The sequence below is a fragment of the Simochromis diagramma genome, unplaced genomic scaffold (genome assembly GCF_900408965.1).
Source record: "Simochromis diagramma unplaced genomic scaffold, fSimDia1.1 OVJJ01000422.1, whole genome shotgun sequence".
NCBI classification, from domain to species: Eukaryota; Metazoa; Chordata; class Actinopteri; order Cichliformes; family Cichlidae; genus Simochromis; species Simochromis diagramma.
The window spans coordinates 1833-23682 of NW_024387252.1; the positions used below are offsets into that span (position 1 = coordinate 1833).

Sequence of the window (21850 nt, forward strand, 5' to 3'; positions counted from 1 at the left end):
GTGTCCTCCTCTTCCTTCCTTATATTTCGGTGTTGCGCTGTCACGTCACATGACTTAGACACTTTGGGGGTTGTTAAGTTCTTTACATATTAATTATATTTATATTTTTACTAGTTGTTTTTGTTGTTGAGAATTTAATTGTAATTTTGTATTATAGTTTATCAACAGTGTTTTTTAATTTGTTTACTGGTTTGCGTGCACTTAAGACTTTTTTCAAAAAAAAAAAAAGATCGCCACCACGGCAGACCCGATGGCATTTCGTGCTTTGCGGCTTAATTATTCTTACAATAATCGCACGGTTGCTGTAACAGTACATTCAACAGCTGCAGCTCTCCCGCTGGCAGCCGCACACATCACCACCACCAAACCTGCAGCTCCATCGCAGAACACACCACACACCACATACCTCCATCGCGTATAGTATGATGATGTCTGTGCTCCTTATGTGCTATGGAGTTTTTGTCCTTCTCCTCATGATGACTCACTTGTTGAGCCTGACTTGTCTCCCCAGTGTAAGTTTGCATATTGTATGTATGGTCATCTAGGTCTGTCATCTCGGTGGCAGGCAACTGCAATGGACAAAAAAAGCTTATCCTTATCCTTATGTAAAACAGTAAAACTCTCGCTGACACGCTTATGTCATACTCACAGGCTCACAGCAGTTGTTGTAGATCAGATATGATTGTCTGCTCAAACATGAAGACAAAGCTGCAGCTGTCGAGTGTAGATTTTATTAAAATACACCAGCAGGATGTTCTGTTATCACAACTGGCCTTTGTTCCATCTTCACTCAGCAGACGTGTCCTTTTGCTCTTTACTCAGTTTGACCTCCATGTTTAATTCAGCCAGTCACAAACTGATTCAGGACCATCAATAGGTCAAAGGTCATTTCGAGACAGGAATCGGCTCTGAAATCAGTGACACATCCAGCTGTGGGGGTGAAAAAGACTCTGATGTAGAAGTTAGGCACAGGTTGTTTTTTTTCAGGACTGATCGCTCGGGGCGGGGAGGGTTTATCTCATAGATGGCATTTTAGGAAGAAACCATGTCATTCCAGGAGTATAGGCAGGCCGGCCCGTGGCATAGGCCGTATAGGCAAATGCTAAGGGCGCCATCCATCAGGGGGCGCCACGCCAGTGCCACAAATGTTGAAAAAAAAAAGAAAAAAAAAAAAAAAAAAAGTTGGTACTATTATTTCTAAATACAAAAAATAATCCCACGTTAATTAAAATGCAAAGTAAAGCTTATTTAATAGAAATATTATTTGTTACAACATTACACTACACTGCTGATGTAGGGGGGCGCCACCTAAAATCTTGCCTAGGGCGCCAGATTGGTTAGGGCCGTTTCTGAGTATAGGATAATATCATTGAATGTTAACAGTCTTCAAAACCCCATTAAGAGGAAAAAGATAGCAACGAAAATGAGAAGGGAAAGGCATGATATAGTATTTTGGCAGGAGACCCATTTAAACAATACGGAACATGAGCAGTTAAAACTCTTGGGGTTCAAACACTTATACTATTCATCATGTAGACAGAAAGTGTGCAAGGGGGGTTACAATACTGATTTCCAAGAAATAAATGTTTTTAATTTTATCTATAGGGGATAGAAAAGGACGAATAATTTATGGTAGTGGGTCAAATTGATCATAAACCAGTGACTCTGTTAAATATTTACAGGCCGCCAGGCAATGATCAGGAATTTATTAAGAAATGATTTAATCTGATCGCGGAACACACCAAGGGAACCCTTATCTGTGGTGGGGATTGGAATATACAACTACAGCCCCACTTAGATTCCAACAACAAAACTAAAAGGATGACTCGAGAGACCAAAACAGTTAAAAAGCTTCTTGTAGAAGGAAATATTATAGATGTTTGGAGGGAGTTACATCCCAAGGAAAGGGGCTATACATTTTTCTCATACCCCCATAAAGTACACTCCAGGTTAGATTACTTTTTATCGAGGCTAAAATCAACATATCAGAGGACAGTTGGTTAAATATATGTGGGACACAGATGGAAACCACTAGTTTGGGTTATTGGAGGGAATTCACATGGAAAAATTTTATTAGGTTTTTTATAACCCCCAAAATAAAATACAAACAAAAAGGTCAACTGACAGATTGATACTGCTGGAGAAACTGTGGGGAAAACATGGCAGATCATTTTCATATATTTTGGAAATGCCCAATAATCCAACCATATTGGAGTGAAATGGTCGAATCAATTTACTTGGTGATTTACTTGGTGACTGGTGTCAAATTAAATTTGGATTTCTGTACTGTGTATCTGGGCGATATCCCATCAACAGTCTCCTTAAGGGACAAATATCTGATAAACATCCTGTTGAGAGCGGGCAAAAAAGCGCTTACCAGGAGGTGGCTGGAGAAAGAGGCCCCAACAAAGAAAGATTGGATAGGAATAATGGAGGAAATTGATAGAATGGAAAAACTTACATCTTTTTTGAACCTCAAAATGGACCAATTTTATAAAAACTGGAAGAAGTGGGAGAGGTTTGTTGAAGGTGGTAATGTGGGATGAGGGGTGGTGGGTTATATAACCAGAGCTTAGCTAAGTATTTTCACGCAACCACTGGGAAGGAAAGCCGCTAAGGCCGTGACCACTGTTTTCAGAAGACAGCTCATAAAATAGACTGGAAATACCCTTCCGAAATATCACCAGGGGTGGACTGTAAGAGCTGCATGGACAGTAGCAAAACCTGATGACATGGGACCTGAAAAGAGGTGGAGGGGAGCTCCCCCAGACCGGGCAGATCTGAGGGTTTCACTGTGCCAACATGTTATTGCCAGTGTGTATTATGTTTGTTGTTTGTTTTTGTTTTTTTTGTGTTTTTGTTGTTTTTTGTTTTATGTGGATGATTGTCATAATTATAAAACTTTAAAATAAAACATTAAAAAAAAGAGGGTGAAAAAGACAAAGTGCTATGAGCACAGAGCTCTGTGCATATCGCAGTGTGTAACATATTCTTTTTACATTCCCGTCTTTATTGTAATCTGATTATTCTCACTGTATAAATACTCTACTCTGTAGTGGTACAAGTTGCAGTAGTATTACATTACAGGCCAGAATTATTATTTGTAGTCATTCTGCAGAACTTTAGTCCAATTTCTCCCAGGATTCAAATTTCTGAAAGTGACACCCCCAGAAGCTTCATCAGAGCCACAGCAGCTGTTAGTGTAGGAGACTCTGTCACATTTACCTACTTAAACATGCACACACACACACACACACACAGAGAGAGAGATTATTCCCTCAGCTGAAAGCACACAGCAGGGCTGATGGTTTGTGCATTCAGAGTTTTAGGAACCTTTTTTAGTCCACACTAAAACCAGTTCAGAGTCACCAATGCACCTGCACATCTTTAGAGTTGGAGGAGGACAAGAGAATCCACACAAAGACACCATGCAAAGGTATCAGCCCTCCCTCACCTGGACTCCAAAGGTGAAACTCTCTGATGTTCCTGCAAAGTAAATATGGATGAATATCGCAGCAGAGGTGTGGCTTTCCAGGGTCTTATAAAAATGTCTGCTTCTCTCTGACACACACGAGCATCCAGACCGCTGCCTCGGACTCCATCATCACGTCCAGAAAACAACGATCCAATCTGACAGCTCCTCTCTCTGAACCCAGCGTCAGGATCTTCACCTGTCCAAACCTCATTCAGGTCTGCATTTTCTGTTCAAAACAATTTACAAATTTACTTTACAAAATTGAAATGTGCCTTTTTGAGTAGAAAAGGTCAGCGTAAGCATAAAGGACTGAGAATAGTGGATGCTAAAGATTACTCTAATGAAGTCGCTGTAGCTCAGGAAATGTAGCAGTTCATCCATTAATCAGAAATGTTGCGTTTTCAGATGCTAGTTTTAAAAATTAAAACTTCTCAGTCTTTTCTTTTTTTACATAACACTATTTTAAAAGTTTGTTGACTGCATCCTATCTATTAAAAATAGACAATGAACACAATATTAGCTGACAATGACGATGAATAGCTTTATTCAACCAGCTGTGATAAATTAATACATATTTCTAAACATGGACAGACAGCAAAAAGTTAATTTTATGTCTGATCCTTATTCATTTTATTTATTTCTAAGTTCATTTTATTTTATTTTTTGAGGGGAAATAGATGATTTTATGCCTAATTCAGAACGCTTATAATGGCATACCCAGATGTTTATTTGTTTATTTATAAGGAACCCCATTAGCTTCCACAACAGTGGTTGCTAGTATTCCTGGGGCTGTGGCAGGCAGGCAGGAGGTAGATCCAAATGCAGAACTCGAACACAAAAGATGAACTTAAGGCAGCAGCTTTATTGCTGTGAAAAATTTTACAAAACATAAGCTCACAAAAACAAACCTAGAAAAATGGAAACTAGAAACAAAAACACTGAGAAATGAAAACTCAAACACCAGGAAACTAGAAATGAGGTGCTAACACTTGAAACTAAAAACGCAGCGAGACTTATACACATGAGAAGGTACGATGAGGAAAACACTGGGCTTAAATATACAAGGAGTAATGAGGGAATAGGAAACACGAGTGAAACACAGCTGGGATCAATTAGACCAGACCTTCCCAAAGTGTGGGGCCCGCCCCCGGGGGGGGGTGCACAGCCATTGCAGGGGGGGAGACAAAACGCTTTGACGTTGCTATCACGGGGTGCCCACAGAAACGCAAAGCAGGAGATTAAGCATCGCTGAATGTGTTTCCAAACCAACTTCATTCTAAGCCAAAAACTAGAAAATATGGTGAAGCAAATCTTCCCTTTGGCTTCACCTGCACAAGTGCCGAGGTAGGTCTGCCCTGCAGAACTGGTTTTCCCTTCATCAGGAGCAGCGCTGGGCTCTTCAAATCACGGACAAACAGTATCCCACATTGTTGATTTTTAGTTCACAAACACTTGTTGTAATGACTAACTACTCCTGACATTTTGGAGATGTTAGCTCTTTATACAGTAAAGTTACAGGAGATACAAATAATATCAGGCTGATCCTGCCACGATTTGTTCCCTTTGTTCAAATCACCGACAAACAGCATCCCACAGCTGTTCATGTTTTTAAACCCATTTTGCACAGAGAGGCATTTTTTTGAAAAATGTATTGAAAGCAATGTTGAATATTATTACTGTTGGGTCTGTGTTTCCACAAGCCCCGCTAATTCTAGAGACTTATTCATCATGAAGAAAACAAGACAGTCGATCGATCAAACACTTGCGCAAGGGAGGCCTCGTCTGTGTGTGTGTGTGTGTGTGTGTGTGTGTGTGTGTGTGTGTGTGTGTGTGTGTGTGCGTGTGTGTGTGTGTGTGTGTGTGTGTCAGACCACCTGCTGACCAAAGGGTCGTAAACACAGGAAGCTTACATCAAAAGAAGCAGATCTTTCAGATAGAATAGAATAGAATAGAAAACTTTATTTGTCAATTTCTTTAAATGTACTTGCCATACATAGGAATTGAAATTACGTTTCACACTGTCCCATGCGTAGACATTGACAAACAATAAAGTGCAGATGCACAACAAAAATAGACAAGACCTAAACATAAATAAATAATAAAATAAAGTGTTCGCAGCAGTAATGGTAATATAATAATATAAATAGTGCTAAAAGAAATACTAAAAATAATAGCAGCAGGTGTGTGCAATTGCAATGCAGAGGTAGTTGTTTCCAGTCAGGAATGTTTTCCAGTTCTTGGTTCAGAGAGTGTTTCTTGTTGGAGAGTGTGCGTGGATGGGGGGTGGGAGGGGTAGAGTCCAGTCTGTCTTCCTACACTTCTGCCAATCTGGTGATTCTGCTGGCTGGGAGCCAGGAGGGAAGAGAGTTCAGCAGTCTCACAGCCTGGTGGATGAAGCTGTTGGTGAGCCTGGTAGTGCGGGAGCGGAGACTTCTGTATCTCTTTCCAGAGGGCAGGAGGCTGAACAGACAGTGCACGGGGTGGGTGCATCGTTGACAATTGTGATGGCTTTGCGGGTGAGGCGAGTGGTGTAAATGTCTTGCAGGGAGGGGAGTGGTACACCAACTATCCTCTCAGCTGTTCTCAGAGGTAGAGCTTTCCTGTTATAGTCAGTGCAGCTACCGCCCCACACAGTGATGCAGCTGGAGAGGATACTTTCAATAGTTCCTCTGTAGAATGTAGTCAGGATGGGTGGTGGAGCACTTGCCCGCTTGAGTTTGCGCAGGAAGTAGAGGCGCTGTTGTGCTTTCTTGGCCAGTGATGCAGTGTTGGTGGTCCAAGAGAGGTCCTCACTGATGTGCACCCCCAGCAACTTGGTGCTGCTCACCCTCTCCACCGCAGCGCCGTCGATGGTCAATGGGGGGTGACAGGTGTGGCCTCTCTGGAAGTTGACAATAATCTCCTTGGCCTTACTAACATTTAGCAGGAGGTTGTTGTCTCTGCACCACGTGGTCAGGAGCTCAACCTCTTTCCTGTAGTGGGTCTCATCGCTCTTGGTGATGAGCCCCACCAGTGTTGTGTCGTCCGCAAACTTCACAAAGTGGTTGGAGCTGTAGGTTGGTGTGCAGTCATGTGTCAGCAGGGTGAAGAGCAGAGGACTGAGCACACAGCCTTGTGGAGCCCCCGTGCTCAGGGTGATGCTGTTTGAGACCTTGTTGCCCACACGCACCGCTTGAGGCCTCTGGCTGAGGAAATCCAGCAGCCAGTTGCAGAGGGAGGTGCTGAGGCCCAGTCTGTCCAGTTTACAGATGAGTTGTTGTGGTATTATGGTGTTGAATGCTGAGCTAAAGTCTATGAACAGCATTCTCACATATGAGTCTTTCTTGTCCAGATGAGTTAGGGCTGGGTGGAGGGCAGAGCAGATTGCATCCTCTGTGGATCGTTTCGCTCTGTATGCGAACTGGTATGGGTCCAGGGTGGGAGGGTGGATTTGATGTGTGACATGGCTAGTCGTTCAAAGCACTTCATTATAATGGGTGTCAGTGCCACGGGGCGGTAGTCATTGAAACAGGCTGGGGATGCTTTCTTTGGCACAGGTATGATGGTGGCAGTCTTGAAGCATGATGGGACAGTGGCTTGTCTCAGGGAGGTGTTAAAGATGTCTGTGAAGAATTCTTCAGCTCCTCTGCGCAGTCTTTCAGCACTCTACCAGGGATGTTATCTGGACCCGCTGCTTTCCGGGCGTTGATGGTGATGAGTGTCCTCTTCACGCTGGCAGCAGACAGGCACAGAGGCTGGTCTTGTGGAGGTGGTGGTGTTTTCTGTGGGCGTGTGTTGTTCTGTGCTTCAAATCGTGCAAAGAAGCTGTTCAGGTTGTGAGCAGAGTGGTGTCGCTCTCACAGCTACGCGCTGCAGGCTTGTAGTCTGTAATAGCCTGGATGCCTTGCCATAGGCTCGTGCGTCCTTGCTGTCATTGAAGTGGGAGGTTATCTTGTGTGTGTAGTCCTGTTTCGCTTTCCTGATGCCACGGGACAGGTTGGCTCTCGCTGTTCTCAGGCCTATTTCATCCCCAGCTCTGAAGGCCTTGTCTCTGGCCTTCAGCAGCAGGTGGACATCTGCTGTTAGCCATGGCTTCCGGTTGGCTCGAGTTGTGATACTTTTCACTTGTGTTACATCATCAATGCATTTGGTGATGTATGAGCTCACCGTGTCTGTGTACTCCTCGATGTCTATGATGTTATTGTAGGTGGCTGCTTCCTTGAATATCTCCCATCAGTTGACCCAAAGCAGACTTGAAGAGCAGAGGTGGCCTTCTGTGGCCACACTCTTACCTCTTTCATAACAGGTTTGATGACCTTCACTCTCTGTCTGTATGCTGGCATTAGCATAACAGTGAGGTGATCAGAGGTGCCGATATGGGGGAGGGGGATGGCTTTGTATGCTCCATTTTCCTGTGTGTATTGGACCAAGTCCAATATGTTGTCTCCCCTTGTTGGAAAATGTACATGCTGATGAAACTTTGGGAGAACAGTTTTAAGATCAGCATGATTAAAGTCTCCTGCGAGGATGATGAAACCGTCTGGGTGTGCTGTTTGTTGCTCACTGATGGCCTGATACAGTTCGTTCAGCGCCGCATTTCTATCGCTGTTGTTGCTAGATGGAGGTATATAAGTAGCGACCAACAAGATCGAACTTACCTCCCTGGGCAAATAGAAGTGGTTGGAGGGTGGTCAGGATCAAAGGAATGGCTTTGATCCTACTGCTTGAACTAAGACTGTATCAATAGAAAACCACCATGGTTTTCACCATGACCATCACCATGCCAAGGAAGGATCTCACTTTCCTCTGAGAAGGGGTGCAACCGTCACCATCCATAAGGTCAGTCTTCTGAAAATTGGCGATAACCCTCACTTTATCCTGATCAACCGAGACACCACCAGCATCCACGACATGACCCAAAAACCTCACAGAGCGTCTGAGAAAAAAGTGACATTTTTTCTGTGCCAGCTTCAGATTTCTGGTCCTCAGGCGAGAGAAAACAATCTCAAGACGTTTTAGGGCCTCCTCTTCTGAAGGTGCAAACACCAGCAGGTCATCAAGATAACACAGGAGGCTGGAAAAGTTCAAGTCACCAAAGATGCTGAGCATCATCCGCATGAAAGATGCTGGGCTGTTGCATAGACCCTGGGGAAGTCTGTTGTACTCATACAGGCCAAGAGGTGTAGTGAAAGCCGTGTACCGTCTGTCAGACTCATGGAGGGGAACGTTGTAGAACCCGGATGTGAGGTCCATGGTGCTGAAGAAAGCATTCCCACCAAGGGCAGCAAGACAGTCAGCCTGATGGGGCAGTGGGTGAGCATCCTTAACGGTTTTGGCATTGAGCCAGCGGAAGTCAGTGCATATCCTCAAGTCACCTGACTTCTTCCAAACCATTACCAGTGGCGAGGCGTATTTGCTGGTGGACTTACTGATGATGCCTTTCATCTCCATGTCTGACAGCACCTCTCTCAACTTATGATAGTGAGCCGGGGGTACTCTGCGATAGGGAAGCCTGAAAGGGCGGTCGTCAGTGAGGTGGATACGATGGACAAAGTCTTTCACCTCACCACAGTCCAATTTGTCTCTAGAGAACACATCTTGGTAAGTCAACACAAGCTCCACCAATTTCCTCTTCCACCCATCTGACACTTCACAGCCCTCAATGTCAATATCAGCAAACCCAGCGTCTTTGAGTAGCTGTGCAGAGTCAGGCACAGAGTCTGATGAGGGGGGGAAACTGGTATGCTGGTCAGTCAGAGTATCGCAGAGACCTTGAGTGATGGGCAGGTCCTCCACAGCAATACAAGGAAAGACATCCGCAATCTTAGCATTGCGATGAAGTGTCACGGGGCTCTCTGTTGGGTTAAGGACTTTCATAGGGACCCAACGATCTCCCCACATGGGTGTTATAATGCGCCCCACCATTATGTTCTTTGGAGTGGAACGGGCTGACGTGGGTTCCACAACGACAGTACTTCCTGGAGACACAAAGGCAGAAGGTGGCAGTTTTCCCCAAACTACATATTCTTTTTGTGGCAGGAGAGTGACACTCTTCCGCAACCTGACTGTACCTACTTTATCTGGCAACCCAGGAGCAGACCACCGTGAGATACAGCTCAGCAACTGCAGGAAGTCTTCACAATCAGTGCCAGTGTAATTGGAGTTAATAAGCTCCCAGTACTTTGTATCAGCCTTCATCTTCTGAATGATGGGCCGGATCACATTGCTCCCCACCATGAGCTCATCTTTTTGCCCAGGAACCACAAATGTTGGCACAAGAAACCTAGTCCCATATACTTCAATGTCCAAATCATAGATGCATTTCGGTTGTGTGAGAAGGCCACCGCAACCAACCAGCACCACATTTTCAGGGGCATGCTGCGGAATCAGAGAAACACCAGCGGCTCTTAGCTTGCTATCAGCCTCTTCACTTAGTGTGCATGACATACTTCCTGAATCAAGCATGCCTGTCAGGGAACACCGGCCACTGACCGATACTGGAGTGTAAAACAACTCACTAGCCCTGCCAACTCTTTGTGAACCCATAATAACAGTCTTCTCATCAGAGAGGCTACTACAGCAGTTAACATATATGGCTTCTGGGTCTGTTGCATTGTGAGGGTTTCATCAACACTGCCCTTGCTACCCCTCTCGTTACATGGGCTGGCTAGTTTAAAGCAGCACTGGTGGGAGGAGGGACTGAAATGCTTGGTTTCTGCACAACTGTGGGCATTCACGCCTCATGTGTCCAGGTCAAAGCAGCTGTGGCATAGCTTGAACAGCCTACCATGCACATGGGTTGTGTGTTCATGTGAGCCACACACTCTGCACGAAACACGATGAGCACTGCGGTGCCCATTGGGAATGACCTGTGGGTTGTGGGCACCTAGGACCAGTGTCTAGTTGATGCAGTACACATGGACAGGACCTTGTCAAACAGTGCTACCATCTGTTGAACACCTGGCTCAGCTTGAGGAGGGCTGGAAACTGGCAAAGATGGGGGCATGACATGTAGAGTCAAAGGAGGACAAGCAGAGGGCTGCTGCACACTTTACCAGTGCCATAAGAAAGAGAGGCTGACATGTGGCTGCAGAGGGAACAGAGGGCATAGGGTACGAGGCTGGCTCATCTGTTACTGGGTACTGCTTGATCACCGCTGGAGTGGGGCTGGCTGTTACCAGCAACAGGGCTCTGATTGGGATGGACAGACTTGCTGTATATGAGACAAAACACTAGACTGTCTCATTTTCCTCACACAGTTGTCCAGACGGCTCTGAACCTCAGCTGCAGTCCACTCCTCAGGAGCCTTCAGTTGAAAAGACAACGCAAGACTGTGCTCAGGACAGTGATTAATGAACATCGAAACAACCTCACTACTGAGGTCCTCTACCAGCTTGCCGCGCCTGCAGAGACACTCATCAGCAGCATCAATAGACTTGTTCAACCGGATCCAGTAATCCATGGCGTTCTCACCTGGATGTGGCACAGTACTGTAGAAGTCTTTCATGGGCAGGCTGGAATATGTCAAGTCGCTGAAGTTACACCTCAGTATGTCAAACACAGTAATAAGATCATTCCGATTCAACTCAGGGCGGCAACGAAGTGACACCTTGACCACATCTCTGGCTTTGCCAGTTAGTCTAGACATTAATATGGCAAACATTTCTTCATCTGTGTCACAGCTGATTCTGTGCAGATAACATCTCATCATGTCCTCCCATTCACCGATGGGAAATAGATCTGTGTTGTCACCCTTGAAGTATAGTGGGAGCTTTGGTGTCTGACTGAACACAACCTCAGCTGGGACTGGTCATTGCAGCTCGAGGGCACATTCGGGGTGACTGTGGCTGGGTGGGGGCTGGCTGGTGCATAGAGTTAAAGAGAGGACGTGATATTTTCCACAATTTGCTTTGCTAAGTCAGAATCACGCTGCTCAAGATGTCACTAGTGACAGCCTGGGTGTGTGTTTGGCGTTCGCAAGCAGCTGGTGTGGAGCTAGCTGCTGGCATTTATGGTGAGGTGCATCACTGACTGGGTCTCCAGTGTGGGCACCATACCAGGGACTACTGGCCATACCCCTCCCAAAACACTTTGGAGCATCTGATGACCTCCTCCCCAAACCAAAGGTCATATTACTCCCCGCAGAGAACAGATCAGGCATAGCGCTATCCGCAGTTTCCTCACCTAACATGTTGGCCCAAGTGAGATATCACTGTTTAACCCTTTAAGACCTACCATAGAACCAAGTCCGCCAGAGCTTATATTATATTTTTACATGGTGTGGTGCCATTTTTGGGAGCATTTCAAGTTGCTATACATCAATGCAACAATTATAGCCCAGATTTTAATAATATGTCTTCATTAAGTGCATAGTAATTACATAAATTGCAAAAAAGTGCAATAAACTGCAAAAAACTTTAAGATTTAATTTAAGAGGCTTATCCCTCAAAACTGTAAATACAAAAAAGTTGCACAAAATAGTTTCCTACCACAGGAAATTTATTTTGAGTGTCTTCATAGTTTTATTTTTGAAATACACCAATTTTTATACAATGCAGGAAAAACGAAAATAAATATTATACTGCAAATTTGCAAAAAAGCAGCATCTGCATCAAAATAAACTATTTCCAGCAGTGCAATATGAGTCCTAAGCATCCCAGAAACAACACAGAAAGTCATAAAGTCAAACATAACTCTTAAAAACACCAGTATAAGCCCTGAGGCCCTGATGGTAAAAAAGACTACATTTCCGCGAAATGACGTCACTTCCGGTTTCCGTCAGGTAATGGCGGACATGCAAAAGTTCGCGCTGATGTCTATTCCAAAGTAGGAAGTGTATGAACAGCTGATCGGATCGGCAAAACGTGTTTCTGGAATATTGTTTTTGTTCCTGCAAGTGCTTTTTATGCAGTTTTTGCAAAGCTTTATGTGGAAGGAAACCGTGACCTAGGACAAGCTGATGGCATAAGATGTAAGTACAACTCCTCCGGTTTCATATGCAAAAAAAATTATTGCGCTAGCTATGTGGTTGCAGAGCTACCGGGATTTAAAAATAGTTACGCTCCGACCGGCTCTAAAGGGTTAACAGCAAAAAAACGAGCCTAACCCCCACACACAATTATGCAAAACTTCACAAAACAATGAAATGTGGGGGGGAAAAACATCAAAGAATCAAAACACCATAGAAAATAAAACAAAAAGTTTGTTTTCTCCTCTCAATTAAAACAGGCTGTAAAAGCCAATATCAATAGAAAAAAAATAAATTACAATCTGTGCCTGTATAATTTGAGGCAACAATATGAAACAGTGACAGAAATGATCACCTACGTATTTGCCCTTTAAGTTCACACGTGACAGAGATGCCTGCAAGCCAAATTGCGGGGCATCGACCACACATGCGATATAAAAACCTGTGAGTCAAAGCGCAGGGCACAGGACCCTGGCACACAGCTGCAGAGAGGAGGCGGGAAAACAGCGGTAGCAGAAGGAGGAGTAGATCGCGGATTGCGATGTGACGGGTCACGGCACCAAGTGTAACCGGTGTGATTCTGCGTTGTGTCTGATAAAAAAAAGTAAAGAAAGAAAGACCTCCAAGGTAAATAATTTGCCCACTCCAGCTCCTCCCCCCCAGAGGAATTGTAGAAAAGGGCGGCATTTATTTTTACATTAAACATAAAGTAATGCATTTACACGTAACATATTTGACATAAGATAAAACAAAAACAACAACATGAAATCCGACATACCTGATAAAAAAAAGGTAAAAGAAAGAAAGCCCTCCAAGTAAATAATTTGCCCACTCCAGCTCCTACAACCAAATACAAACAGTGGGGAAGAGGGTTAGCTCAACCCACCACAACTTCCAAGCTAGCAAGGAATATATATATATGCTAGCATTTATGGCGCCTAAAACACATTTATGATACACACATACTACACACTTATAACATCTAACAAAAACAGGCTTAATAATGACAACAATTGAAGTAAAATCGAAATCAGAAACATCCAGGTGGCTAAATATGCATTATATGTGTTTTAAGGTGTTGGAAAGAAATGACACCCACCTCTCCCACAGGGGAATTGTAGAAAAGGGAAGAGGCAAAAGGGGTACACTGTATTTATAGGATTGCACCAAAGAAGAAGAAGAAAATCCCAGAACACTGAATAAACAAAACTTAAACACCAAGTCACTCGACTCCAGACCCGTTTGCTTTTATTAAAGGTTACCTGTTTACTGCAGCACCTCACAGTACAAACAGTTGTCTGTGGTCAGCACTTTAAACCTATTGAACCCTAACCCTCACAAAAGAGGTGGAAGCCCTTAAACACAAATGTGAAGACCTCGAGGGACGTATGAGAAGGGGAAACATCCGGATTATCGGTGTGACTGAAAGTCAGGGCTCCAGCTCACCGGCGGTGGTCTCTGCGCTCCTCAAAGAGGTGTTTCAGCTTGACAGAGAAGTCCGCGTGGAAAGATCTCATCGTAGCCTGACTCAACGGAGACCCGGGGACATTCCACGCCCTATCATTGCTAAATTAAACAGCGAAGGAGACGCGGCGGACATCCTCAGGAGAGAGCGCAGAGGAAAACTACACTTCAAAGGAAACCCAATTGCCATATTCCCCGACTACACGGCCAGCGTGGCGAAAGCCAGGGCGGCTTTCACTGACGTGAGGAAGATACTCCACGATAGACCGGGAGTCCGCTTTGGCATCCTCTACCCTGCCAGATTCCGTGTCTCTTACAACAACGTTGAAAAGGAGTTTGTGGATGCTGCCAAAGCCATGAATTATGTCAAGGAAAATATACTCTCTCCAGCAGATGGGAGGGATCTATAACTGTCTTATCTTCTGTCCCAAGGTGGAAGGTAACTCAGAGTTCTCTATGTCAGTAAGCTATATCACTGTGCCTGGTCGTAACTACGTTGTGCAGGGCCTGAGTTCCAATAGTGTTTTAGCAGACAGCACTGAGATTTATTAGTGGTTCTGAGACTGCTCGCCCAGCAATTTTCCCCGAACTTCAGTTCATCATTCCATATGAAGACATCTAAACTTGAGTTAGCTGCACTCGGGGTCCCTTTGACTTTCTGTCCTGCTGTTGTTACCCCTGTTCAGGTCCCTTGTTCTCCCGGGGATCTTTTGTGGGTAAAAAACTTGTACAATGTAGTTTATATATTAGTTTCTGGTTTGTTGGTTTGATGGTTCTTTTTGTATTGTCCTATGCTAAGCAAAACTTTGGGTCATCATGGAGTGCAAAATTATTTGTGCCTCTCAGATATCTTTCAAACGTAACCCTAAACAGTCAAGATAGATTTACTTAAAGTCATAAGCTATAATGTCAATGGCCTCCACAGCCCTATTAAAAGAAAAAAAATCTAGGCCAGTTAAAAAGTTTCAATTGTCATATAGCTTTTTTGCAGGAGACGCATTTATCTGACATTGAGCATGACAAGCTAAAAAGGTCGTGGGCACAACAAGTGTTTTAATCATCTCACAAGTCTGGCAGGAAAAGAGGTGTGGCTATCCTAGTACATAGACAGATAAACTTCACCCCATTCACTACATATAGAGACCCACATGGAAGGTACATTGTGGTCAACGGCTCTATTGATGGAGTACTGGTTTCCCTCATCAATATCTATGCCCCTAATGAGGATGAGCCAAATTTCATACATACAATTTCTAATCTAGTACTTCAAAAGTGTTCTGGTGTGTTATTGCTAGGAGGGGATTTTAATTGTGTCTTGTCACCTTATTTGGATAAACAACCAAGTTCTAAAAGCCATGCATCGCAAATGAGCAAAGCTCTAAAACATGTAACAACGGAACTGGGACTAATTGATGTCTGGAGAAATAGGTTTCCTAGAGTCAGAGATTATACTTTTTACTCGCATAGACATGCATCCTACTCCAGGATAGATTTCTTTTTTACTTCTAAAACAGAAGAGCATAGAATTGACAATATTGAAATCTTACCAATTACACTATCTGACCATGCACCGTTATCACTTTCATGGGACCTAGGATTGACACCAAGACTAAAACTTGGCGATTAAATGCCTCACTCCTAAATGATAGCCAGTTTTGTGAGTTCATACATACTGAACTAAATACTTACTTGGAGTTGAACACAACTCCGGAGATATCGCCTTTAACTCTCTGGGATTGCGCCAAGGCATACATTAGAGGTCGCATAATATCATTTGCAAGTGCCAGGAAAAAAAGAAAAGAGGCTAGGCGGCGTGAATTGGAGGCCAAAATAAAATACCTAGAGCAACAACACAAAAAAGCACAGACAGCCAATTTGCTTTCCAATCTTAAAATGTTACGTAGTGAGCTTGATAGTTTATTAAACGAGAAAATTGAGAGCAATTTAAGATTCATTAAACAAAAGTACTATGAACAGGGTAGCAGGCTAGTAGATTGCTGGCAATAAGACTCAGGAAACAGCAAACTTGTAATATGGTCCAAAAGTTGAAGTCAGATCAAACCCTAATTACCAAATCAAATTGCAAGTTGCTTTGCCAATTTTTTCGAGTCATTATATAAAAATTCAGATATATGTAAAGATGACAATACACTATCTGATTTCTTAGAAAAGATCAATTTAAAAACACTGCCAGAATCTGTAGCAAAGGAGTTAGACGAACCAATTCAGGAACAAGAAATTTTACAGGTGATTTCAAACCTTAAAACTAAAAAAAGTCCTGGCCGTGATGGTTTTATTAACAAATTCTATAAAAAACTTAAGGACAAAGTTGCACCCTTATTACTGAAGGCTTACCACCCGCGCTCTGGAGTCTGGGACTATGGCGCCATCCTGGAATGATGCTACAATTGTCGTAATCCATAAAGAGGGCAAGGACCCCACAAATTGTCAATCATACAGGCCAATCTCATTACTTAATACTGATTTGCGCATTCTCACCACGATTTTAGCCAAAAGAGTTAGTAAAATTATTACACAGGTTATAAATCCAGATCAAACGGGGTTCATTGCAGGAAGGCACTATGGGGACAATGTTCGTAGATTGTTGAACTTAATGTCCTTGTACAAGACCAAACAAGAAGAAACAATGATTCTGTCTCTTGATTGCGCAAAAAGCATTCGACAGGGTTTCCTGGCAGTACTTGGGCCATATACTTGAAAGATTCAAATTTGGGCCAAACTTAATTAAGTGGATACAGATTCTTTATTCCAACCCAATGGCGGCTGTACGGGTAAATGGATCTATATCAGCCAGATTTCCACTGGAACGTGGGTGTAGACAAGGATGCCCACTGTCGCCCCTGCTGTTCGATATAAGTATTGAGCCTCTGGCGCAGTTGATTAGAGATGAACATGAAATTCAGGGCCTTTCAATTAATGGAGAACAGCATAAATTGTCCATCTATGCAGACGATGTACTTTTATACATTTCAAATCCTGCAGTCAGTGTACCTCATTTAAAAGAAATTATTAGTACATACGGTCACCTCTCTGGTTACAAAGTTAATATTGACAAAACATTGGCAATGGATATAGGAGGAAACATTTCACAAACATTCAAGGAGCGATGTGGCTTTAAATAGCCAAACGAAGGGATCAAGTATTTAGGAATTCAGATTCCTCACTCATTATCAGACTTGTTTAAAGTAAATTATGAAGTTATAGTTGCAAAAATAAAAAAAAGATTTAGAGAGATGGACAGTCCTGCCTCTGTCTTTCTTAGGTCGGATCGAGAGTATACGTATGAATGTATTGCCAAGACTTCTATACCTTTTCCAAATGCTGCCTATTGACATTCCCAACTCTACATTTGATAATTTAGATAAACTTTTTTTCCAAATTTATATGGCAAGGTAAACGCCCAAGGATCAAGTTCCAAACATTAAAACTGTCAAAACTGCAGAGGGGATTGGCTGTTCCAAATCTGAAATATTATTTCTGGGCAGCTCAGATGAGACCCCTGACTGTATGGGTGCGGGATTTATCTGAAACTCAGTGGCTAAACATTGAGAAGACAATGTGCGAAAGATCATTGGAATCCCTGCTTTTTTCTAACATTTCAATTAAAAATTTGCGTATGGGGGGATGGACAAGGGTCACACTGAAGATTTGGCGTAGAATCAAGCAATCATTTGGTCTTCCAAAAGAAATTTCAATTTTATCAAGCTTCTCCTCCCTGCAGGGTTTTTCTCCTATTGTGGAAGACCCTGGCTTCAGAGCATGGTCAAATAGCGGGCTTTAGAAACTGTGTCATGTTGTGAGGAATGGGCACCTGAGCTCATTTGAACAGTTGAGAGGTCAGTTTCGGCTTCCTTCTTTTGACTTTTTTAGATTTCTGCAGCTAAGAAGCTTTTTGACAAAACATAAAGAATGGAGGCAAGTTTTGGAGCCCTCACCCATTGAGGGAATATTTCTAAAAATATTTCAAAGTAATTCCTCCCCAAAATTAATCAGTAATTTTTATAACGCATTTATGAGTTTCAATACAAATGCAACTTTGGATATTAAGGCAAGGCGGGAAGCTGAGACTGGCACTCAAATCTCAGACGACACCTGGGAAGAGGTGTTCGGCGAAGCCCATCTTGTGACTAATTCTGGGCTGTGGAGAGAATTTAAATGGAAGGTGGTCACGCGATATTTTAGAACCCCAGAGATAATGGCCAAAATGAAGCCTACAAATCCTGACACCTGCTGGCGAAATTGTGGTACTTATTTAGGAACCCATTCACATATATTCTGGTCATGCCCAAAACTCTGCTCATTCTGGAATGACATATTTAAAGTTCTCAATACAGTTTTCCAACAACCATTAACGAAAGACCAACAGCTAGCCATTTTAGGAGTATTACCTAATGGTTTTGCGGGAAACGATAAAAAGTATCTCTTAAGAATCTTGCTTACAGCAGCACTAAAGTGTATTACTATTAAATGGCTGAATCTTGACCCACCTTCATATAATATGTGGCTTGATAAAGTAAGAGAAATTTACCAGATGGAGGAAATAACATACGCTCTGCGGATTCAAAGAGAGTTGTTTACTGAGCGTTGGCGACCCGTACATGCTTTACTGTTTCAATAATTTAGCATAGGTCTGTTTCGTTTTGTTCATTTATGGCTAGATTTGTCACATGTTATTTAATATTACATAAAGTTTTTGTTTTTCTTTTCTTTTTGTTTTTGCTGTTGTCTGTCTGTTTGTTTGCTTGGGTTTTGTTTTGCTTTCCAGTTTTGTTTTGTGCTTCTTAATTGCAGTTCTTATTTTAATCTACATTTCTGCATTGCGGTTCCTGTAACTGTCCTACTTGTGAACATTGACAAGTACAAGTTGCAATGTTGTAAATTATAATAAAAATTGAGTTTAAAAAAAAAATGACTACATTTAAAAAGTATGATGTTTTGGTCTTGTGTATTTTCAGACATGGCATCTGTTGGTCCGCTGCTCCTGCTGATGATGTCAGCCTTTTTCATCATCTCCAGTGTGACCACGTCTCCGTCTGCTGACCAAAGCAAACACAATAAACCCCTTCTGGAGAAACTAAAACAAGGCAATGAAAAACTTAAAAGTGCACTAAAAAATAAGCAGAACGTCAAAAATATTGGTGTACTTTGTCTAACATTAATCAAAGACATTGGGAATGCGTTAAAAAACACTGATCATGATATTCTTAAATCTGCTGCGTCTGTGGCTAGTGTTGTGCCAGTGGTAGGTGCTGTATTTTCCTTACTAATGACAATAGCGATAGTGATAGACGAACATGTTAATGACAAATCATTACTGAAAGATATCAAGGAAGAATTTGAAAAAATCGATCTTAAGCTTGAGAAGCATCATCGGGAACTAAAGTGGAACATCTGGGCAGCTGCAACTTATTCTAAGCCAGAGATGAAAATTAGGGTTGCCTGGACTGAATACAAAACACTGCTGGGCAGTCTCGCTGGGGCTAAAGATCAGGATGAAAGGAAAAGACATGAAAAAAGCTTTATAGAAGCCTACTCAAAATATGAGAAAGCTCCTCGGGAAATGGGAGAGTTGCTGAAAAAAACAGGAAAGAGCTTCGTTAATAACCTCGGGGATGAACTGGCTGAATATGTTAAATGTCACGAGAAGGAAATCATAGAATATACTTATCTCATTCTTACACTTATCTTCAAGGGCAACATGATGAATCAATTCTACTACAGACTGAAGAACATACAGTCTGAAGCGAGAGATGATGAGATGAAGAAGAATGTATATGAAGCAATGGCAGCAATGTTTGAAATCCAAAAACAATGCATTGATAGCAGTATGACTTATGTTAAACAGGACGTGAAACCACTTATTGATAAATCTAAAAAGCGTGATGATTTGGCACAGGAAGTCTGGGATTTTCTGCAGAAGACATATGACAGGTATGACTGGATGGTTGTTGGATTTATAACCAAAAAATCCAGCCATGAAACAATTAAAACCCTGAACAAACACGTGCTGACAGGATTCCAGGATGTGTCAACAGAGCGCATTACTGTGGCCGTATCCAGACAGGTGAAAGGGACTCAAAGCAAAGTACAGGAGGTCAGCACAGCCATTGAGAAGTGTATTAATAAGAAGGTTTTGTGTTATAAGGTGGCAGAGACACTCAGCACATGTGGGGAAAAGGTGGCTGGAATTCCAATGTCTCAGACTTACACAGCAGTCCACGCCTATATTAAAAAAGCTCACCAAAGCATCAAGAAAAAGGAAGGTAACCCTAAAGCTAACGTTAAAGACCAAGCTGATGATGAAGATGAAGTCAATGCTGCTCCTGAAAACCCTTCAGATCAGACTCCTTACATTTACACAGGGGAGTGTGAGAAATCTCCAGGTGTGAAGCATGGAAAGTTTGTTGTTCTGATCAAAAGTGACGAAGAAATAATGGAAAAAGATCCGTGTGCCAAGCAGGACTGTGGGGAAAGAAAAGGCAGAGGAAAATGTGTGAAAATGAAAGACATGTTCCTTGGAATTTGCCAGTGTGATTATCCATACTATGGGCTTCACTGTGAGAATGACATAAATGATTATGCCATAGAATTAGAGAAAGAAGCAGGGACACAGAAAAATAAACCAACAGTGACAGACAAGAGGAGGCGAAACAAGAACTGAAACAGCAGAACAGACTTCATGAAGTGACATGAGCTTCTTCTCTAAAATGACACTGAAACATTCGGTAAATCATCTTTTTCCTCAGACTCAAAGTATCTAAGAAACCAAAACCACATTTCTGAATGCGACTAACACTTTAATCCACTGCTCCATTCTCAGTGCCTCAATCTGTTCGGATCACATGTTTGTGGCTGATGTGCTCACCGTCACTAAGACTAAAGCTGATTTCATGTAAACACAGGCGGTTAGAAAAACACCAGAGTGGGCTCTGATTGGTTTGAACCTCCTCTGAACATTGTTCCCTTCAAACAATCAAAGTCAGTGTCCGAGCTCACGTTCACTTCATGAGATTTTCTGCTGTTCATGTTTCTTTGAGCAGCAGCTGATGATGTGTGAACCTCTGAACAACAGTGAAGCATTTCTCAGAGTCCAAATCTGTGTGTTAAACTCACATGAATGAAATTAAGATAAAGTTTGTGTTCATCTGTCAAACTGAAAGACGTCATACAGCAATCTGAGAACCAATGAAATGTGTCTGCCCTGAATAAAGCTTCTGTTTCACTGTCATACTTGTGTCTCTGATTTGAATACTCACTTTATATCCTGTCAGTGTGTCGTATCACTCATTCTAATGCACACTTTTAATGACTGGGGGAGTGGAAATTTCTAAGGAAATCCAGATTTTTATTTTGAGTGAAGTGACCCTTAAAAGTTCAGTTCACCTAATTCAGCTGTAGGTTACAGCTTAAAACACTTCAAAAACACCAACCTTCTGTTGACGCGGTGCTTTGTGAGCAAAGTTGCAGCCAACTCATTTTAACAATGGAGGCGGAGTAACACAGCATCAGTGCAGGTCTAACTGTCCAGCTAGACGCTGACGGAGGCTGGGTGGGGTCTTTCCGTGACTCCACATTCACAACATTAGGTGTTCGTGTGCCCTGACCGCCCAGGAGGGTAGTGACAATACACCATCAGGCTTTTAGATGGACGTGTTTTCTGTCCACTACACTGTAAGTCAGTGCTTTCAAAAAGTTCCCTTTTCATTGGAATATACGTACAGATTTTCAACATCCTAATATCCTAACTATTAAAAAGAGTAAAACACTGACACCATTAAAAGCTAAACTAAAACAAGAAAATCCAGTCTGGAAAGTGATGAAAAATACAGTAAAAGGTCAAATCTAAACAAAATAATTCAAAAATATTAAACTAAAATAACAGTTTAACTGGTTTTATGTCTACAGCAGATTTACTGTTTGAATATAATTCAGAAACACTTGAC

General features: G+C 42.5%; 1 protein-coding gene across 1 annotated transcript; it reads left to right on the plus strand.

Annotated features, from left to right (window-relative positions):
* The first annotated feature begins 3310 nt into the window (after window positions 1-3310).
* Window positions 3311-21132, plus strand: LOC120715189. Its single transcript, XM_040002049.1, has 2 exons — window positions 3311-3690; window positions 18863-21132. The coding sequence occupies exon 2, from the start codon at window positions 18865-18867 to the stop codon at window positions 20566-20568; it is 1704 nt and encodes a 567-aa protein (XP_039857983.1). The 5' UTR covers window positions 3311-3690; window positions 18863-18864; the 3' UTR covers window positions 20569-21132.
* Window positions 21133-21850: the final 718 nt, after the last annotated feature.

Coding starts and splice junctions, on each gene's coding strand:
- LOC120715189 (XM_040002049.1), top strand. CDS start 18,865: ATGGCATCTGTTGGTCCGCTGCTCCTGCTGATGATGTCAGCCTTTTTC.